The following is a 14,825-nucleotide window of genomic DNA, read 5'->3' as shown; positions in this document are numbered from 1 at the left end:
TACACTGCTTATTAGTATCAATAACTATAAGTTGACCATGGAAGTTAATCCTTGTGGCTCTTTGCCTTTTCTCATCTTGTCTTACTGAGGGCAAATTTTACTTAATATGATTTATTTCATAGGCATTTTTGATACTGTGTGTGGAGTTGGTGCCTAGTTTCTTAGCTGTTTACTGTTGCTTGGAAACCTTACCTTCCCAAAGACTGGTCAAGAGGTTTAGTTATTAATGAATTTTGGAAAGTCAGTATATATATATTTTTTTCACTGAAAGAAACAAACCAGAGTCCCAGTCCCAGGTGAGGTGAAGTTTAGCGTAACTCTTCCACTGAATACAGCTGTAACACCTTCACTGAATGCATGGAGTAGCTTTTTGAGGACTCTGAAAAGTAAAGACAGTCCTTGTTGCATGGTTTTGATGTGCATGAATTTTATTACTCCTATGTGGTCAAAATAACACCCGTCCTTAAACAATACAATTCAAATTTCAATTAACACAACATTGTATTAATGATGAGTAACTGCAAAAAAGGAGAAACTTTGCTGCTAGCTTTTCAGGCCACACCTTACTGTGTAAATAACAAATTGCTGCTTTTGAAGTTTGTTGCTGATTGGTTGCAGACAATGAAAAGTATGATTGTGATACTTCCCTTCTATTCCAGTGACAAACCTTGCTATTTATAAAAATAAATAATAATAATAAAGGAATTGGTCAAAAAGGTGAAAGTGTTGCAAAGAAACGAAAATTGATAATGCTAAAATGAAATTTGAATTATATTATGGAGGAGTTACACATGGGGTTATAAAGATATAGGAAGGGTGGTGGGGAGGAATAGTTAGGGAGTTTGGGATTGACATGTACACACTGCTATTAATATATTTAAAATAGTTAACCAACAAGGACCTACTGTATAGTACAGGAAATTCTGCTCAATGTTATTAACAACCTAAGTGGGAAAAGAATTTGAAAAATAATGGATACATGTATATGTATAACCGAGTCACTTCACTGATAACCGAATCACTTCGCTGTACACCTGAAACTAACACAACATTGTTAATCAGCTATACTCCAGTATAAAATAAAAAGTTAAAAAGAAATAGCTGAGAGTGAGAATAGTGGCAGTTTTGCTGTTTAAGAGTCTGTAGATGTACAGAGGAATTCAGTGAGTCTTTAGGGAATGATCTTTTTCTGAAGAGTTTCTTTAGATTAAAACATCCCATTTCTTCACTCATGTTTGCTATTACATTCAGCATCTGTAATCATCACAATGAAAACTGCCATTTACTGGACAAACTAATCTTCCCTAGTAGTAGTAGCTAGTAGATCAGTTGTGTCTGACTCTTTGCGACCCCATGGACTGTAGCCTATCAGGCTCCTCCGTCCATGGGATTTTCCAGTCAAGAGTGCTGGAGTGGATTGCCATTTCCTTCTCCAGGGGATCTTCCCGACCCAGGAATTGAACCCCGGTCTCCAGCATTGCAGGCAGACACTTTACTGTCTGAGCCTCCCTAGGCATTGCTCTAATTATTCTACATACATTATGTTATTTCATTCTCAAAATAAAATGTTAGTCTGTGAAAAAGGTCAACAGGAGCAGATGCAGAAGTAGTACAGTTGAGGCAAGTACGGGCTTTCTTCTGGTTCTTCTGAATCATGATGTTTTTAATGATTACACCCCTTATATGGAGTGCGACTGCTGCCTAGGTGATTTCTCTTCATATATTTGATTTGCAGTATACTCAGTCTTTCTGAGTTTTATATATATGTGCAATATATATATATATTTCAATTCACTGAGCTTGACTTATATTTTGTCTCAAATTAGACCTTCAAATAGAGATGTCAGAGGCCTTTCAGAGATGTTGATGAGAGTTTTTAAAATTTGCTCTTATATTGTTAATCTGAAAGCTTGTAATTTATTTACTCCTTTCCAAAATGATGAGTTATTTCCCTAGCGTTCCCTACTGGTGACCAATGACGTTTTTTTTTTTTTTTTTTTCTTTTTGAGTATCATTAACTTACGAACTTAGGTGTATTGGAACAGCTTTATTCCATTGTAGTTAGTATTTTTATTGATGCCCAAATTATTTAATCTGTCACTAGAAAGAGATTTTTCAACTTGAATTGTTTGTTTAAAAGAATGTCTTAACAATTTGAATAAACTACCTTGTAAACAAGTATTGCCATTCAATTTCAGTGGCTGAGTTTTATTTTTATTTCTACTGGGTCAGTTCAGTTCAGTTGCTCAGTTGTGTCTGACTCTTTCTGACCCCATGGACTATAGCATGCCAGGCTTCCCCGTCCATCAACAACTTCGGGAGCTTACTCAGACTCATGTCCATTGAGTTGGTGATGCCATCCAACCATCTCATCCTCTGTCGTCCCCTTCTCCTCCTGCCTTCAATATTTCCCAGCATCAGGGTCTTTTCCAATGAGTCAGTCCTTCACATCAGGAGGCCAAAGTATTAGAGTATCAGCTTCAGCATCAGTCCTTCCAATGAACACCGAGGACTGATCTCCTTTAGGATGGACTGGTTGGATCTCCTTGCAGTCCAAGGGCCTCTCAAGAGTCTTCTTCAACATCACGGTTCAAAAGCATTAATTCTTCAGTGCTCATCTTTCTTTATAGTCCAACTCTCACACCTATACATGACTGCTGGAAAAACCATAGCTTTGACTACGTAGACCTTTGATATGCTGTCTATATAGACCTTTGATATACTGTCTAGGTTGGTCATAGCTTTTCTTCCAAGGAGCAAGCGTCTTTTAATTTCATGACTGTAGTCACCATCTGCAGTGATTTTGGAGCCCCCCAAAATAAACAATTCTATTGTTTTCCCATCTATTTGCCATGAAATGATGGGACTGGATGCCATGATCTTAGTTTTCTGAATGTTGAGTTTTAAGCCAACTTTTTTACTCTCCTCTTTCACTTTCATCAAGAGGCTCTTTAGTTCTTCTTCGCTTTCTGCTGTGAGGCTGGTGTCATCTGTGTATCTGAGGTTATTGATATTTCTCCAAGCAGTCTTGATTCCAGCTTGTGCTTCCTCCAACCCAGCGTTTCTCATGATGTATTCTGCATATAAGTTAAATAAGCAGGGTGACAATATATAGCCTTGATGTACTCCTTTTCCTATTTGGGACCAGTCTGTTGTTCCATGTCCAGTTCTAACTGTTGCTTCTTGACCTACATACATATTTCTCAAGAGGCAGGTCAGGTGGTCTGATATTCCCAATCTCTTTCAGAATTTTCCACAGTTTATTGTGATCCACACAGTCAAAGGCTTTGGCGTAGTCAATAAAGCAAAAATAGATGTTTTTCTGGAACTCTCTTGCTTTTTCTATGATCCATCAGATGTTGGCAATTTGATCTCTGGTTCCTTTGCCTTTTTAAAATCCAGCTTGAACATCTGGAAGTTCATGGTTCATGTACTATTGAAGCCTGGCTTGGAGGATTTTGAGCATTACTTTGCTAGTGTGTGAGATGAGTGCAATTGTGCAGCAGTTTGAACATTCTTTGGCATTGCTGTTCTTTGGGATTGGGATGAAAACTGACCTTTTCCAGTCCTGTGGCCACTGCTGAGTTTTCCAAATTTGCTGGCATATTGAGTGCAGCACTTTCACATCATCATCTTTTAGGATTTGAAATAGCTCAACTGGAATTCCATCACCTTCACTAGTTTGTTCATAGTGATGCTTCCTAAGGCCCACTTGATTTGCATTCCAGGATGTCCGGCTCTAGGTGAGTGATCATACCATTATAGTTACGTGGGTTATGAAGATCTTTTTTGTATAGTTCTTCTGTGTATTGTTGCCATCTCTTCTTAATATCTCCTGCTTCTGTTGGGTCCATACTGTTTCTGTCCTTTATTGTGCCCATCTTTGCATGAAATGTTCCCTTGATATCTCTAACTTTCTTGAAGAGATCGCTGCTGCTGCTGCTAAGACACGTCAGTTGTGTCTGACTCTGTGTGACCTCATAGACAGCAGCCCACCAGGCTCCTCCGTTCCTGGGATTCTCCAGGCAAGAACACTGGAGTTGGTTGCCATTTCCTTCTCCAATGCATGAAAGTGAAAAGTGAAAGGGAAGTCGCTCAGTCGTGTCCAACCCCATGGTCTGCAGCCTACCAGGCTCCTCCGTCCATGGGATTTTCCAGGCAAGAACACTGGAGTGGGTTGCCAATGCCTTCTAGTCTTTCCCATTTTATTGTTTTCCTTGATTTCTTTGCATTGACCATTGAGGAAGGCTTTCTTATCTCTCCTTGCTACTCTTTGGAACTCTGCATTCAAATGGGTATATCTTTCCTTTTGTCCTTTGCCTTTAGCGTCTCTTCTTTTCTCAGCTATTTGTAAGGCCTCCTCAGACAACAATTTTGCCTTTTGGTATTGCTTTTTCTTGGGGATGGTCTTGATCCCTGACTCCTGTGTAGTGTCATGAACCTCCATCCATAGTTCTTCAGGCAGTCTGTCTATCAGACATAATCCCTTGAATCTATTTGTCACTTGCACTGTGTAATTGTAAGGGATTTGATTTAGGTCATATCTGAATGTTCTAATAGTTTTCCCTACTTTCTTCAATTTAAATCTGAATTTGGCAATAAGGCGTTCATGATCTGAGCCATAGTCAGTTCCCAGTTTTTGCTGACTGTATAGAGCTTCTCCATCTTTGTCTGCAAGGAATATAATCAATCTGATATTGGTATTGACCATCTGGTGATGTCCATGTGTAGAGTCATCTCTTGTGTTGTTGGAAGAGGGTGTTTGCTGTGACCAGTGCGTTCTCTTGGCAAAACTCTTTAGCCTTTGCCCTGCTTCATTCTATACTCCAAGGCCAAAGTTGCCTGTTACTGCAGGTATCTCTTGACTTCCTACTTTTGCATTCTAGTCTCCTATATGAAAAGAACATCTTTTTTGGTTATTATTTCTAGAAGGTCTTGTAGGTCTTCATAGAACCGTTCAACTTCAGCTTCTTCAGCATTACTGGTTGGGGTGTAGACTTGGATTACTGTGGTACTGAGTGGTTTATCTTGGGAATGAACAGAGATCATTCTTTCATTTTTGAGATTGCATCGAAATACTGCATTTTGGACTCTTCTGTTGACTATGATGGCTACTCCATTTCTTCTAAGGGATTCCTGCCCACAATGGTAGATATAATGGTCATCTGAGTTAAATTCACCCATTCCAGTCCATTTTAGTTCACTGATTCCTAAAATGCATTCACTAAATCCTAAATCCTAAAATGTTCACTCTTGCCATTTCCTGTTTGACCACTTCCAATTTGCCTTAATTCATGGACCTAACATTCCAGGTTCCTATGCAATATTGCTTTTTACAGCATCAGACCTTGCTTCTATCACCAGTCACGTCCACAACTGGGTGGTGTTGTTGCTTTGGCTCCGTCTCTTCATTCTTTCTGGAGTTATTTCTCCACTGATTTCCAGTAGCATATTGGGCACCTACTGACCTGGGGAGTTCATCTTTCAGTGTCCTATCTTTTTGCTTTTTCATACTCTTCATGGGGTTCTCAAGGCAAGAATACTGAAGTGTTTTGCCATTCCTTTCTCCAATGGACCACATTTTGTCAGAACTCTTCACCATGACCCCTCCGTCTTGCTTCAGTTGTTTTTGCCTGATTTCAATTGAATGGAGATGAAAGAAGACCTAATATGTAAATAGTGTATTTATGTCAAGTTAAAGTGAAAAAATGTCATGTTCTATGATGCCGGTTCTGCAATGGGGGAAATAGAATCAACATTGGTATGTGGTGAGGTTTCCAAGATAAACTTTTAGAATCTGGACCATAGCGGTCAGTACAGTAGTCTGTGTGGAACACTGATTTAGTTTCTGCAAAACAGCATCATCCATCATAGTAAATTAATGTTAAATAGAATTTTTTTAGTGTTTTGCTTTTATGTAATTTTGAGTTTTATCTGCTTTTGCACATAATTAGAAGTTATAATTCTAAGGAATTTAAAAGAAATTTTATATCTTTTTATCTTTTTGGTTTTTATTCTAGGAGTTAGCAAATTGGTTTTGTACATCATGACTAGATTTTGTGTGGTGTCTGTTGTTTTATTGCTACTTTAAGTGTAGTTGTAAATTTTATTACATTTAGTTTGTGTCTTAGGTGGAGGACTTGTTTTTGCTGTGATGTTTGCAGGAGTGATTAAAAAAAATCTTTAACCTCTTTACCTTTTACAGTTCATTTTTTGATCTTTATATATTAGCTAGTTCATCTGTTCAATGGCATATGGCATATCTCTTGAGAGTTTTAAAATGAGGTTGCCAAATACTTTGTCTTAACTTTTTATTTTATTTCTGAAATGATCAACTTTACAACATCTGTTATTCTTCCTAGACTTTGGGAGTAATGTATCATTTCTCTTGTTCTGCAATATTTTCCCATATGTTCCATGGTGAGTTTTTGTTGTTAGCAGGGATTGTGTGTGTGTTTGTGTGTGTGTGTAAATTCATCATCTTAATCAGCTTTTAGTTACAGCTCAGGATTTGTTAGCAAATAAACCCACATAATGGGTTTCCCACGTGGCTCAGTGGATAAAGAATCTGCCTGTGATGCAGTAGACACATGAGACATAGGTTGGATTCCTGGGTTGGGAAGATCCCCTGGAGAATGGCATGGCAGCCCACTCCAGTATTCTTTCCTGGAGAATCTCATGGACAGAGGAGCCTGGTGGTCTGAGGTCCATAGGGTTGCAAAGAGTTGGACACGACTGAAGGGACTAAGCACAGCAAGCGTAAAAAGGATGCTGGCAAATTCTGCTTCTGGCATTTGTTGATGAGATTATTTTAGATCAACTCTCCCGTGCAGAACAACTGAAAAGGTTAAAAAGTGTAAAAAATTTTACTAAACTATTAGAAAACTACCAATATAGTGGGGAATATAATAGTCAAGATCTGGCAAAAAATGAAGTCTGGAAGGAAGAGTCCTGCATTTGGGACTCCTCCTCTGTCAAGGCAGTAGCTGATCTGAAACGAGGTGGCTTAGAAGTGGATAGGATTAGAGCTATAGATAGACCTAAAGAGGCTGGAGGGACCAGAATTGGAGTTCAGGAACGCTCCAGCTTTTGACTGAGACCCCAAAGGGCGATAACCTAGGAAAATGGTGAACTGAAAATAAGAGCAGTGATAAATTGAAAATAATTGACAGTGCTGATGGGGTCGGAAGCCCAGCTTTGAACCATCTCAGTTCAGTTTAGTCGCTCAGTCGTGTCCGACTCTTTGCAACCCTATGAACCGCAGCATGCCAGTCCTCCTTGTCCATCACCAATTCCCGGAGTCCACCCAAACCCATGTCCATTGAGTTGGTGATGCCATCCAACCATCTCATCCTCTGTCGTCCCCTTCTCGTCCTGCCCTCAATCTTTCCCAGCATCAGGGTCTTTTCAAATGAGTCAGCTCTTCGCATCAGGTGGCCAAAGTATTGGAGTTTCAGCTTCAACATCAGTCCTTCCAATGAACACCCAGGACTGATCTCCTTTAGGATGGACTGGTTGGATCTCCTTGCAGTCCAAGGGACTCTCAAGAGTCTTCTCCAACACCACGGTTCAAAAGCATCAATTCTTTGGCCATCTCAGTTCTAACAAATTAAGACGCTTTGGGTTTCCTGGTGACCTAGGCTGATTCTCTGATAGAAGCAGAACCAAATCCCTTCTGACAGAAGGTGTCATCAATCCAGAGCTTTAAATTAACTCCACAGTTTTTCTTGTGTCTGTCACATGATTAAAAAATACTCAGGCATAAGAAAGTGCAAGAGATGACTGAAAAGCAAGGGAAAAAGAGGACCTGTAATGAACTATAAGATAACTATGATTAACCTGTTCAAGAAATTGAGAATGTTGACATAGAATTGAAAACTCTAAAAGACAAAAAATCAAATGAAAATCACAAGGATTTCCCTGATAGTTAAGTGGCCAAGACTCCATATTCTCAATGTAGAGGGCCTGAGTTCAATCCCTGCTCAGAGGACTAGATCCCACATGCTGTGACTAAAGGTCCCTCATGCCTCACATGGAGATCCTGCATGCTGCAGCAAAGATCAGAGATCCTGTGTACCCAACTACGACTTGGTGTAACCAGAAAAAAATTAATGGAAACTGAAAAATATAACTAAAATAAACAAACAAGTAAATTAGGAAAAAGAAAACATCAACAGATGGATTAAGTAGTGGCTTGTATACAGTTGAAGAGAGAATTAATAAATTGAGAGATAGACCAGCAAAATATATTCAAAAAGAAAAATGGGGAAATGAAAGGAGGAGAGGAGAGCATGGATGACCCATGGGATTTGGTAAAACGGTATCACTTGAATGCAGCTGGTTGGAGAGGAAGAGGAGAAGGGAAGGGGGCCGGAAAGAAAGGGGCAGGAGAAATGAGGAGACGTGACTGAAGACTTATAACACATGAAAGACATCAGGTTACAGATTCCATTATCTCTCTGAGTCAGAAGTGGAATAACCATAAATAAGACTACACATAGTCATATCATTGTAAAACTATTGACACTCAAAGTCAAAGAGAAAAATCTTAAAGACAGCCAGAGCTATAAAAGGCAGGTTACCTTCCAAAAGATGCAGTGATTAGAAATGTCAGCTGATTCTGCTTCCAAAAATATAATCAACTTTACTTCAATTAAAAAAAATAAGCTATGAAAAAAGAGGATACTGACATCAGGCTTAGCTTGTAAAGATACAGATAATAAACACAGGAAACCTTGGTAGAACTGATTCCGTCACTAATTTGTGTGATCTAAAGACATTTTACCTTTTCAGTTCCTTTTTTTGTATCATAATTTGGATTTGAAGTTTTTCATTTTAACATTGTACAATTTTATTCTTGTCCTGGATTACTGATATGCTATTCTAAGTTCTCTATGTAAGACCTCTCATCTACCTGTATGTTAAACTTAGTTTCATTTTATATGTGTGTTAATTACTCTCCAGGTAGACCTTAGTTCTCCCAGGCTTCATCAGTATATTTCCCTGGATTGATAGTCTGGGCCCTTGAACTGGTGAATGTTCAGGCAGGATGGTGTCGTACACACCCCAGTGTAGAGAAGCAGGGAGCAGAGGGTATGGAAATACCAGCTTTATCTTTTTTTTTTTCCAGAAATGAGAGTGGCAATACAAATACATTCTTGAAATTCTAGCACTGTTCCTTTTAATCCAGGCTATTTTAACCTTGATTCTCCAGAAGAGCTATAGCCGAACAAGCAAAATGGAAAAGGATTTGCTCATTTGTGACTCATATTCTGTTTCAGCTGTACTCTTCCTTCAGCCGAAGCTACTTTCTTTCTGCACAGTTTCTCAAGGAAACCAACTTATCCCTCCATAAGTGATGTTCTACCTTTAATTTTGGCTGGGTTTAGGAAGCCCTTTCCTTTCCATCACTTGTTTTATTTTGACATTCTCTTTAAAGAGTTATAGATAACTTGTTTTCTGGATTCATACATTATTTTTATTAATATTATTTTTTTATTCACCGTTGGCTAAAATGCCTGGACCAGAAGTTTCTCAGCAATTCATGGGATGTGGATCTTCCTTAGGTTTAGTCTTTTTCCTTCAGATTTTAGTTGAATCCTCTTTTTAGGTCGATAGCTCTGTAAAGCTCTGGATGTTATTCTCAGTATTAAGTGTGTTTTTGTTTGTCGTAGCTCTTTAGGTCTAAAAAGATGCCATCTTATTTCCCCTGCTGGTTAACTCTCTGCTGGTCTGAAGAGAGCATTTGGACAACTGTGATCCTAGTTCGTACTAATAGTCTAACATCTGACCACGTGGTTTTCTGGGATTTGAAGTCTTTGAATGAGTGAAAGAGATGTTCTGGTGCAGAGTTGGGCAGTGCACATTTTTTCATAACGGCAGTCACTCTTGACAACTGTTCATTTTCCTGTTTGTTACAGATCTGGAGCTTCTGAGGGAGTGTTTAGAATGGAAGAAAACTTTCTCTTTTTCAGATGTTGGCCTTTTTATGTTTCTAAGCATGGGTGGAACATCCATCTGATTTTGTAAACCCTCAGTTAGTAGACATGTCTTTTGTATTCTGGTAATACAAAGATGGAATAGGTAGGGACAGATGGTATTTAAAACCACATTAGAGTTGGCTCTTAAAATATTTATGTTTACTGTTTTTATATTTCTATTGACATAATTTAGTTCAGAATTTTCTGTGATATAAATTCTCTTTAGGAACACCAGTAGTTCAGAAATAGCTTTAAAAATCTGTAGGGTATTTGTATTTAGAAGTTTAAGAAGAATAAATCTCCTTTCGTTATATTCTTTAATTTAGTTAAAAGAAAGCTTGGAACAATCAATAGGCCAACTGCGGAGTCAACGGTTGTCGAGAAACTCAGGAGGGAGAAGTATTTCTGTTACAAGTCTGAGTACAAGTGACCTTGATGGTGTCACTGTGACAGGTAAATTTTTCAGATGTTCTGAAAACTTTTTCTTTCTTTTCTTTGTCTTAAAAATCTTCCTGAAGTACATATTGAGGACATGTAGTATTTAGACAAATGTAACCCATATTTAAAATCCTACAAATAAGGTGCTAGAAGATACAAAGTTTTACAGTGAATATTTTGAAACATGTTCAATGGGACTTTGATATTCTGAGTCTGTTACTTTGGTTCTTCTCAGGCTCTGTAGACCATGTAAAGCTTTACCTGACAAAACTTTGATTTAATTGTCTGCCTCCAGTCAAAAGAAACACAAATAGGATTTTCTGTGTGGTGTACTTTCTGGATTGTAAGTCTTCTCTTGGCTTCATAGTTCTTCAGATGTCTCATTATGAAATGCCCCGTGACAGTGGTAAGAACAGGGGAGTTGTAGCCTTTCTGTGCAGCTAGATTTCAGTGGCTGCACAAAAGGTGGTAACGCTGAGTTTGCCTGTAATTAACCTTACTTATACTTTGCTATAAGTGGCAACCCACTCCAGTATTCTTGCCTGGAAAATCCCATGGACAGAGGAGCCTGGTGGGTTACAGTCCATGGGGTCTCAAGGTGTCGGAGACAGCTGAGCGACTGAGCATACACATCCTTTCCTACAGCTCTGAGGTTCATGTTTGAATAGCGAAAACTTGTAAAAGTTTGCAGTGAAGAGAGGCAATTAGAGTGAACTTTAGTAGCTTGCACTGTTAATATTGTTACTGGTCATGATAATGACTAAAAATCACAGTTGGCTATTTTTCTTTATGTAGTTTAGTTCATTTATACTGATTTGTAAACACCATTCAGATTTTAGATAATTTGTTGTTTGAAAATTTCTGTTTTTTTAGTATTATTTTGGGGAATCATAGAAGTTATTTTTATAGCAACTTACTGTTTTTATGTAAGAGAAAATATTCTATTGCTTCCTTGAAAATTATAGCCAGTTAGAATTTTTGATATGTTCTATTTTCAGGTCACTTCAGTTTTCATTTTATCGGCTTTAAGAGCAACATAAGTGCCAGTTTTGTGGAATGTTACGGCCACAGCAAGATTTGTTTGTGATTGTCTGTGGGAAATAGTGTGGGTTAAGGGCACATATGCATATCCAGGTCTGTTACGTATTTCCTGAGTGAAAGTTTAGATTGTTGCTTCTTACTTTTTTAATCCTTTCTCTTTTCTTTCTTCTGTAAAGAGAGCTACCGTTTTCCGCCTACCTCACCTCTCAAGGACTATGGGGATCAACAGGGTATTAAACGAAATAGGTCCAAAACTGGTGTCCGATTTGTTCCGGAGACTGATGACGTGGGCCAGGTACTTTGTTCCCATTCTGTAGTCTGTATTCTTCCTATTTCTGTTTAAATGACTAACACTTGAATTTTGTGGCTGTGTTTTAACTGTTTGATCGTCACTAACTATGTACTGATTTTTTTAACGAAGTAAACTATTTTATTTTCAGTCTGTTGATTACCATCATACATTTATTTTGAGCTTTGTTATGGAGGATTATATTTTGTTTTGTTCCCTTGCTCAGGTGGCTCATTCTGGAAGCTCTGCTATGTCAGCTACTTTCTAATTTGCTTAGTTTAGTTTACTATGAGCAAATTAGGCTTTATGTGGTTAGCCTATTGATATTTTTCATAATTTTTTTCTTATTGTTGAATCGTTGATGGAGCCACCTTCTATGAAGCAGAAATTCTAAACTTTCTCTATGTATTCATGAAAGATTTTGAAAGTATTAGTTCTCTGGATATACTTTTTTTGCTTTAAACTTCTCTGCAAGATCTGAAAGTTTTTGTTGTTATTGCTTTGGGTTGCTAAATTAATAATGGCTAGGAGCAACAGACTGGTTCCAAAAAGGAAAAGGACTACGTCAAGGCTGTATATTGTATATTGTCACCCTGCTTATTTAACTTATATGCAGACTGCATGATGAGAAATGCTGGGCTGGAAGAAGCACAAGCTGGAATCAAGATTGCTGGGAGAAATATCAATAACCTCAGATATGCAGATGACACCACCCTTACGGCAGAAAGTGAAGAGGAACTAAAAAGCCTCTTGATGAAAGTGAAAGAGGAGAGTGAAAAAGTTGGCTTAAAGCTCAACATTCAGAAAAGGAAGATCATGGCATCTGGTCCCATCACTGCATGGGAAATAGATGGGGAAACAGTGGAAACAGTGTCAGACTTTATTTTTTTGGGCTCCAAAATCACTGCAGATGGTAACTGTAGCCGTGAAATTAAAAGACGCTTACTCCTTGGAAGGAAAGTTATGACAAACCTAGATAGCATATTCAAAAGCAGAGATACTACTTTGCCAATAAAGGTCCATTTAGTCAAGGCTATATTTTTTTCCAGTAGTCATGTATGGATGTGAGAGTTGGACTGTGAAGAAAGCTGAGCGCTGAAGAATTGATGCTTTTGAACTGTGTTGTTGGAGAAGACTCTTGAGAGTCCCTTGGACTGCAAGGAGATCCAACCAGTCCATCCTAAAGGAGATCAGTCCTGGGTATTCATTGGAAGAACTGATGCTGAAGCTGAAACTCCAATACTTTGGCCACCTCATGCGAAGAGTTGACTCATTGGAAAAGACCCTGCTGCTGGCAGGGATTGGGGGCAGGAGGAGAAGGGGATGACAGAGGATGAGATGGCTGGATGGCATCACTGACTCGATGGACATGAGTTTGAGTGAACTCTGGGAGTTGGTAATGGACAGGGAGGCCTGGTGTGCTGCGATTCATGGGGATCGCAAAGAGTCGGACACGACTGAGCCACTGAACTGAACTGAGCAGATACTGTTGACTTTGACATCTTTGGTAGTTTTAAGATTGAGAGCTCACAGTTTGTTAGGATACTTGTTTGTATTTTGTGCTTATTATAGCATAAGATAAAAAGATAAAAGGACTAAGTCCTTTAGAAGACACCTTGTAGAAACTTTTCCTTGACTATTAATTTTTGGTAGTTGCAATTGACTAGTAGTGTTGATTATGTGATTAAACCTAGAGCAGAGAACAATATCCTAATGTTACTCTTTCATTTTTTTTTTATTTAGTGCTTCTGTCCTGGGACAGTGCTTATACTTGGAAACAGTGATGAGCAAAAAACCTTGCCTTTTCATGGAGCTTACAATTTAGAGGGGGAGCTAGATACTAATCAAAAAGTATATAAATACACCCAAAATTATGATCTGAGATGTATGCTATAACAGAAAAAAGCCTAGGGTTGTGGGAGTGTTCTGTAGAGGGACTTATTCCAATTGGGAAAGCCTTCCCAAAGAAAGGCTGATTAAGCTGAGATCTGAAAGTTGATTAAGAGTCATTTGAGGTACAACCAATAGCTTGGCAGGAGGGAAGAGAGCAGCTATATGTAGTTTATAGAAGGCCATGTGGGTAAAGTATGAAACTGATACTGTGCACAGCCATGTAAGAGGGTGGCAATAACTTTAAAGAAATCACCCTGGCTCTAGTGTAGAAAATGAAGTCAGTGTGGACCAACCAGTAGGAAGGATGCCACTGTGTTCTGAGCCGATGGTCACTTGGATGAAGGTAGATTGCCGAGGTCCAGCCCCGGCTGATCCAGGGAGTTCGAAGGGGAGACAGCTTCGGCGAGTTCACTGGATACAATAGCTTTATTTAAATATTCATCAAAGATATAAAGAGTAGTAGAATGAGGATAGCTCAGTAGGAAAATTCAGCAGAGAAAAGAGGCTGAGTAGCTTGGTTTACGCAGAAAATCAATATAACCTGTGACATCAGGTTAGCTCTGACCACAGAGGCTGCAGGCGCCCTCTCGAATAGCGGAAGGTGCCCCACCTTAGGCACCTTCTCTAGTGGGTCTTAGAAGCCCGGGCAGAAGTGCAGTGGGTTTACAACAAAGGAAAGAATTTATTACCTTAAGGGTCTAAAGTTGCTAACACCAAGGCCACTACTTATTTTTTCTACATACCAACTATATTAATTAATACACTTCCAAGGATACAATACAGGGGATGAGGAAACTTGGCAGCAAGCATTGGCTCATCAATGAAATCTTTTACTAGTTTTATTCTGACAGTTTCTAACTCTCCGAGAGGCTCTAAGCTATTTGAATATCTTAAACTTACCGTGCCTCTCGAGGCTGAGAGACTGTAAACAATCGTATGCATAGCTGTAGGAGTCCAGGTAAACTTGTCAGGCCAGTTAGAGAGCTATCTGAGGGGTTTGGATTTAAACACTCCTAATGCCCAGGAACTTATTAACTGGAGCTGTAAGTTAACTCTTTATCAGAGAGAGCGAGATGGTGGTGGGGGACAGCCCCCAGTAAAGTCAGAGGTGAGAGCACAAAGCAGTAAAGTAGGCAGACTCTGGTTTTTGGGGGTAAATGCTCGAAAATATCCAGGGGGACTCC

The 14,825-nt window shown here is 38.9% G+C and overlaps 1 protein-coding gene across 11 annotated transcripts in view; it reads left to right on the top strand.

The window, feature by feature from the left end:
- CEP128 (centrosomal protein 128) overlaps positions 1 to 14,825 on the top strand; it is a 483,641-nt gene that overhangs the window by 34,535 nt on the left and 434,281 nt on the right. For 10 of the 11 annotated variants that reach the window (XM_070797945.1, XM_070797947.1, XM_070797942.1 and 7 more), the window contains 2 exons: positions 10,307 to 10,433; positions 11,636 to 11,754. The exons of the other annotated variant lie outside the window; for it this stretch is intronic. In XM_070797945.1, coding sequence (XP_070654046.1) covers positions 10,307 to 10,433; positions 11,636 to 11,754 — 246 coding nt within the window. The remainder of the gene's footprint in view (positions 1 to 10,306; positions 10,434 to 11,635; positions 11,755 to 14,825) is intronic. 11 annotated transcript variants of the gene reach the window in all.

This window comes from Bos indicus, chromosome 10 (assembly GCF_029378745.1).
Source record: "Bos indicus isolate NIAB-ARS_2022 breed Sahiwal x Tharparkar chromosome 10, NIAB-ARS_B.indTharparkar_mat_pri_1.0, whole genome shotgun sequence".
Taxonomy (NCBI): domain Eukaryota; kingdom Metazoa; phylum Chordata; class Mammalia; order Artiodactyla; family Bovidae; genus Bos; species Bos indicus.
This window is presented reverse-complemented; position numbering and strand designations above follow the sequence as displayed.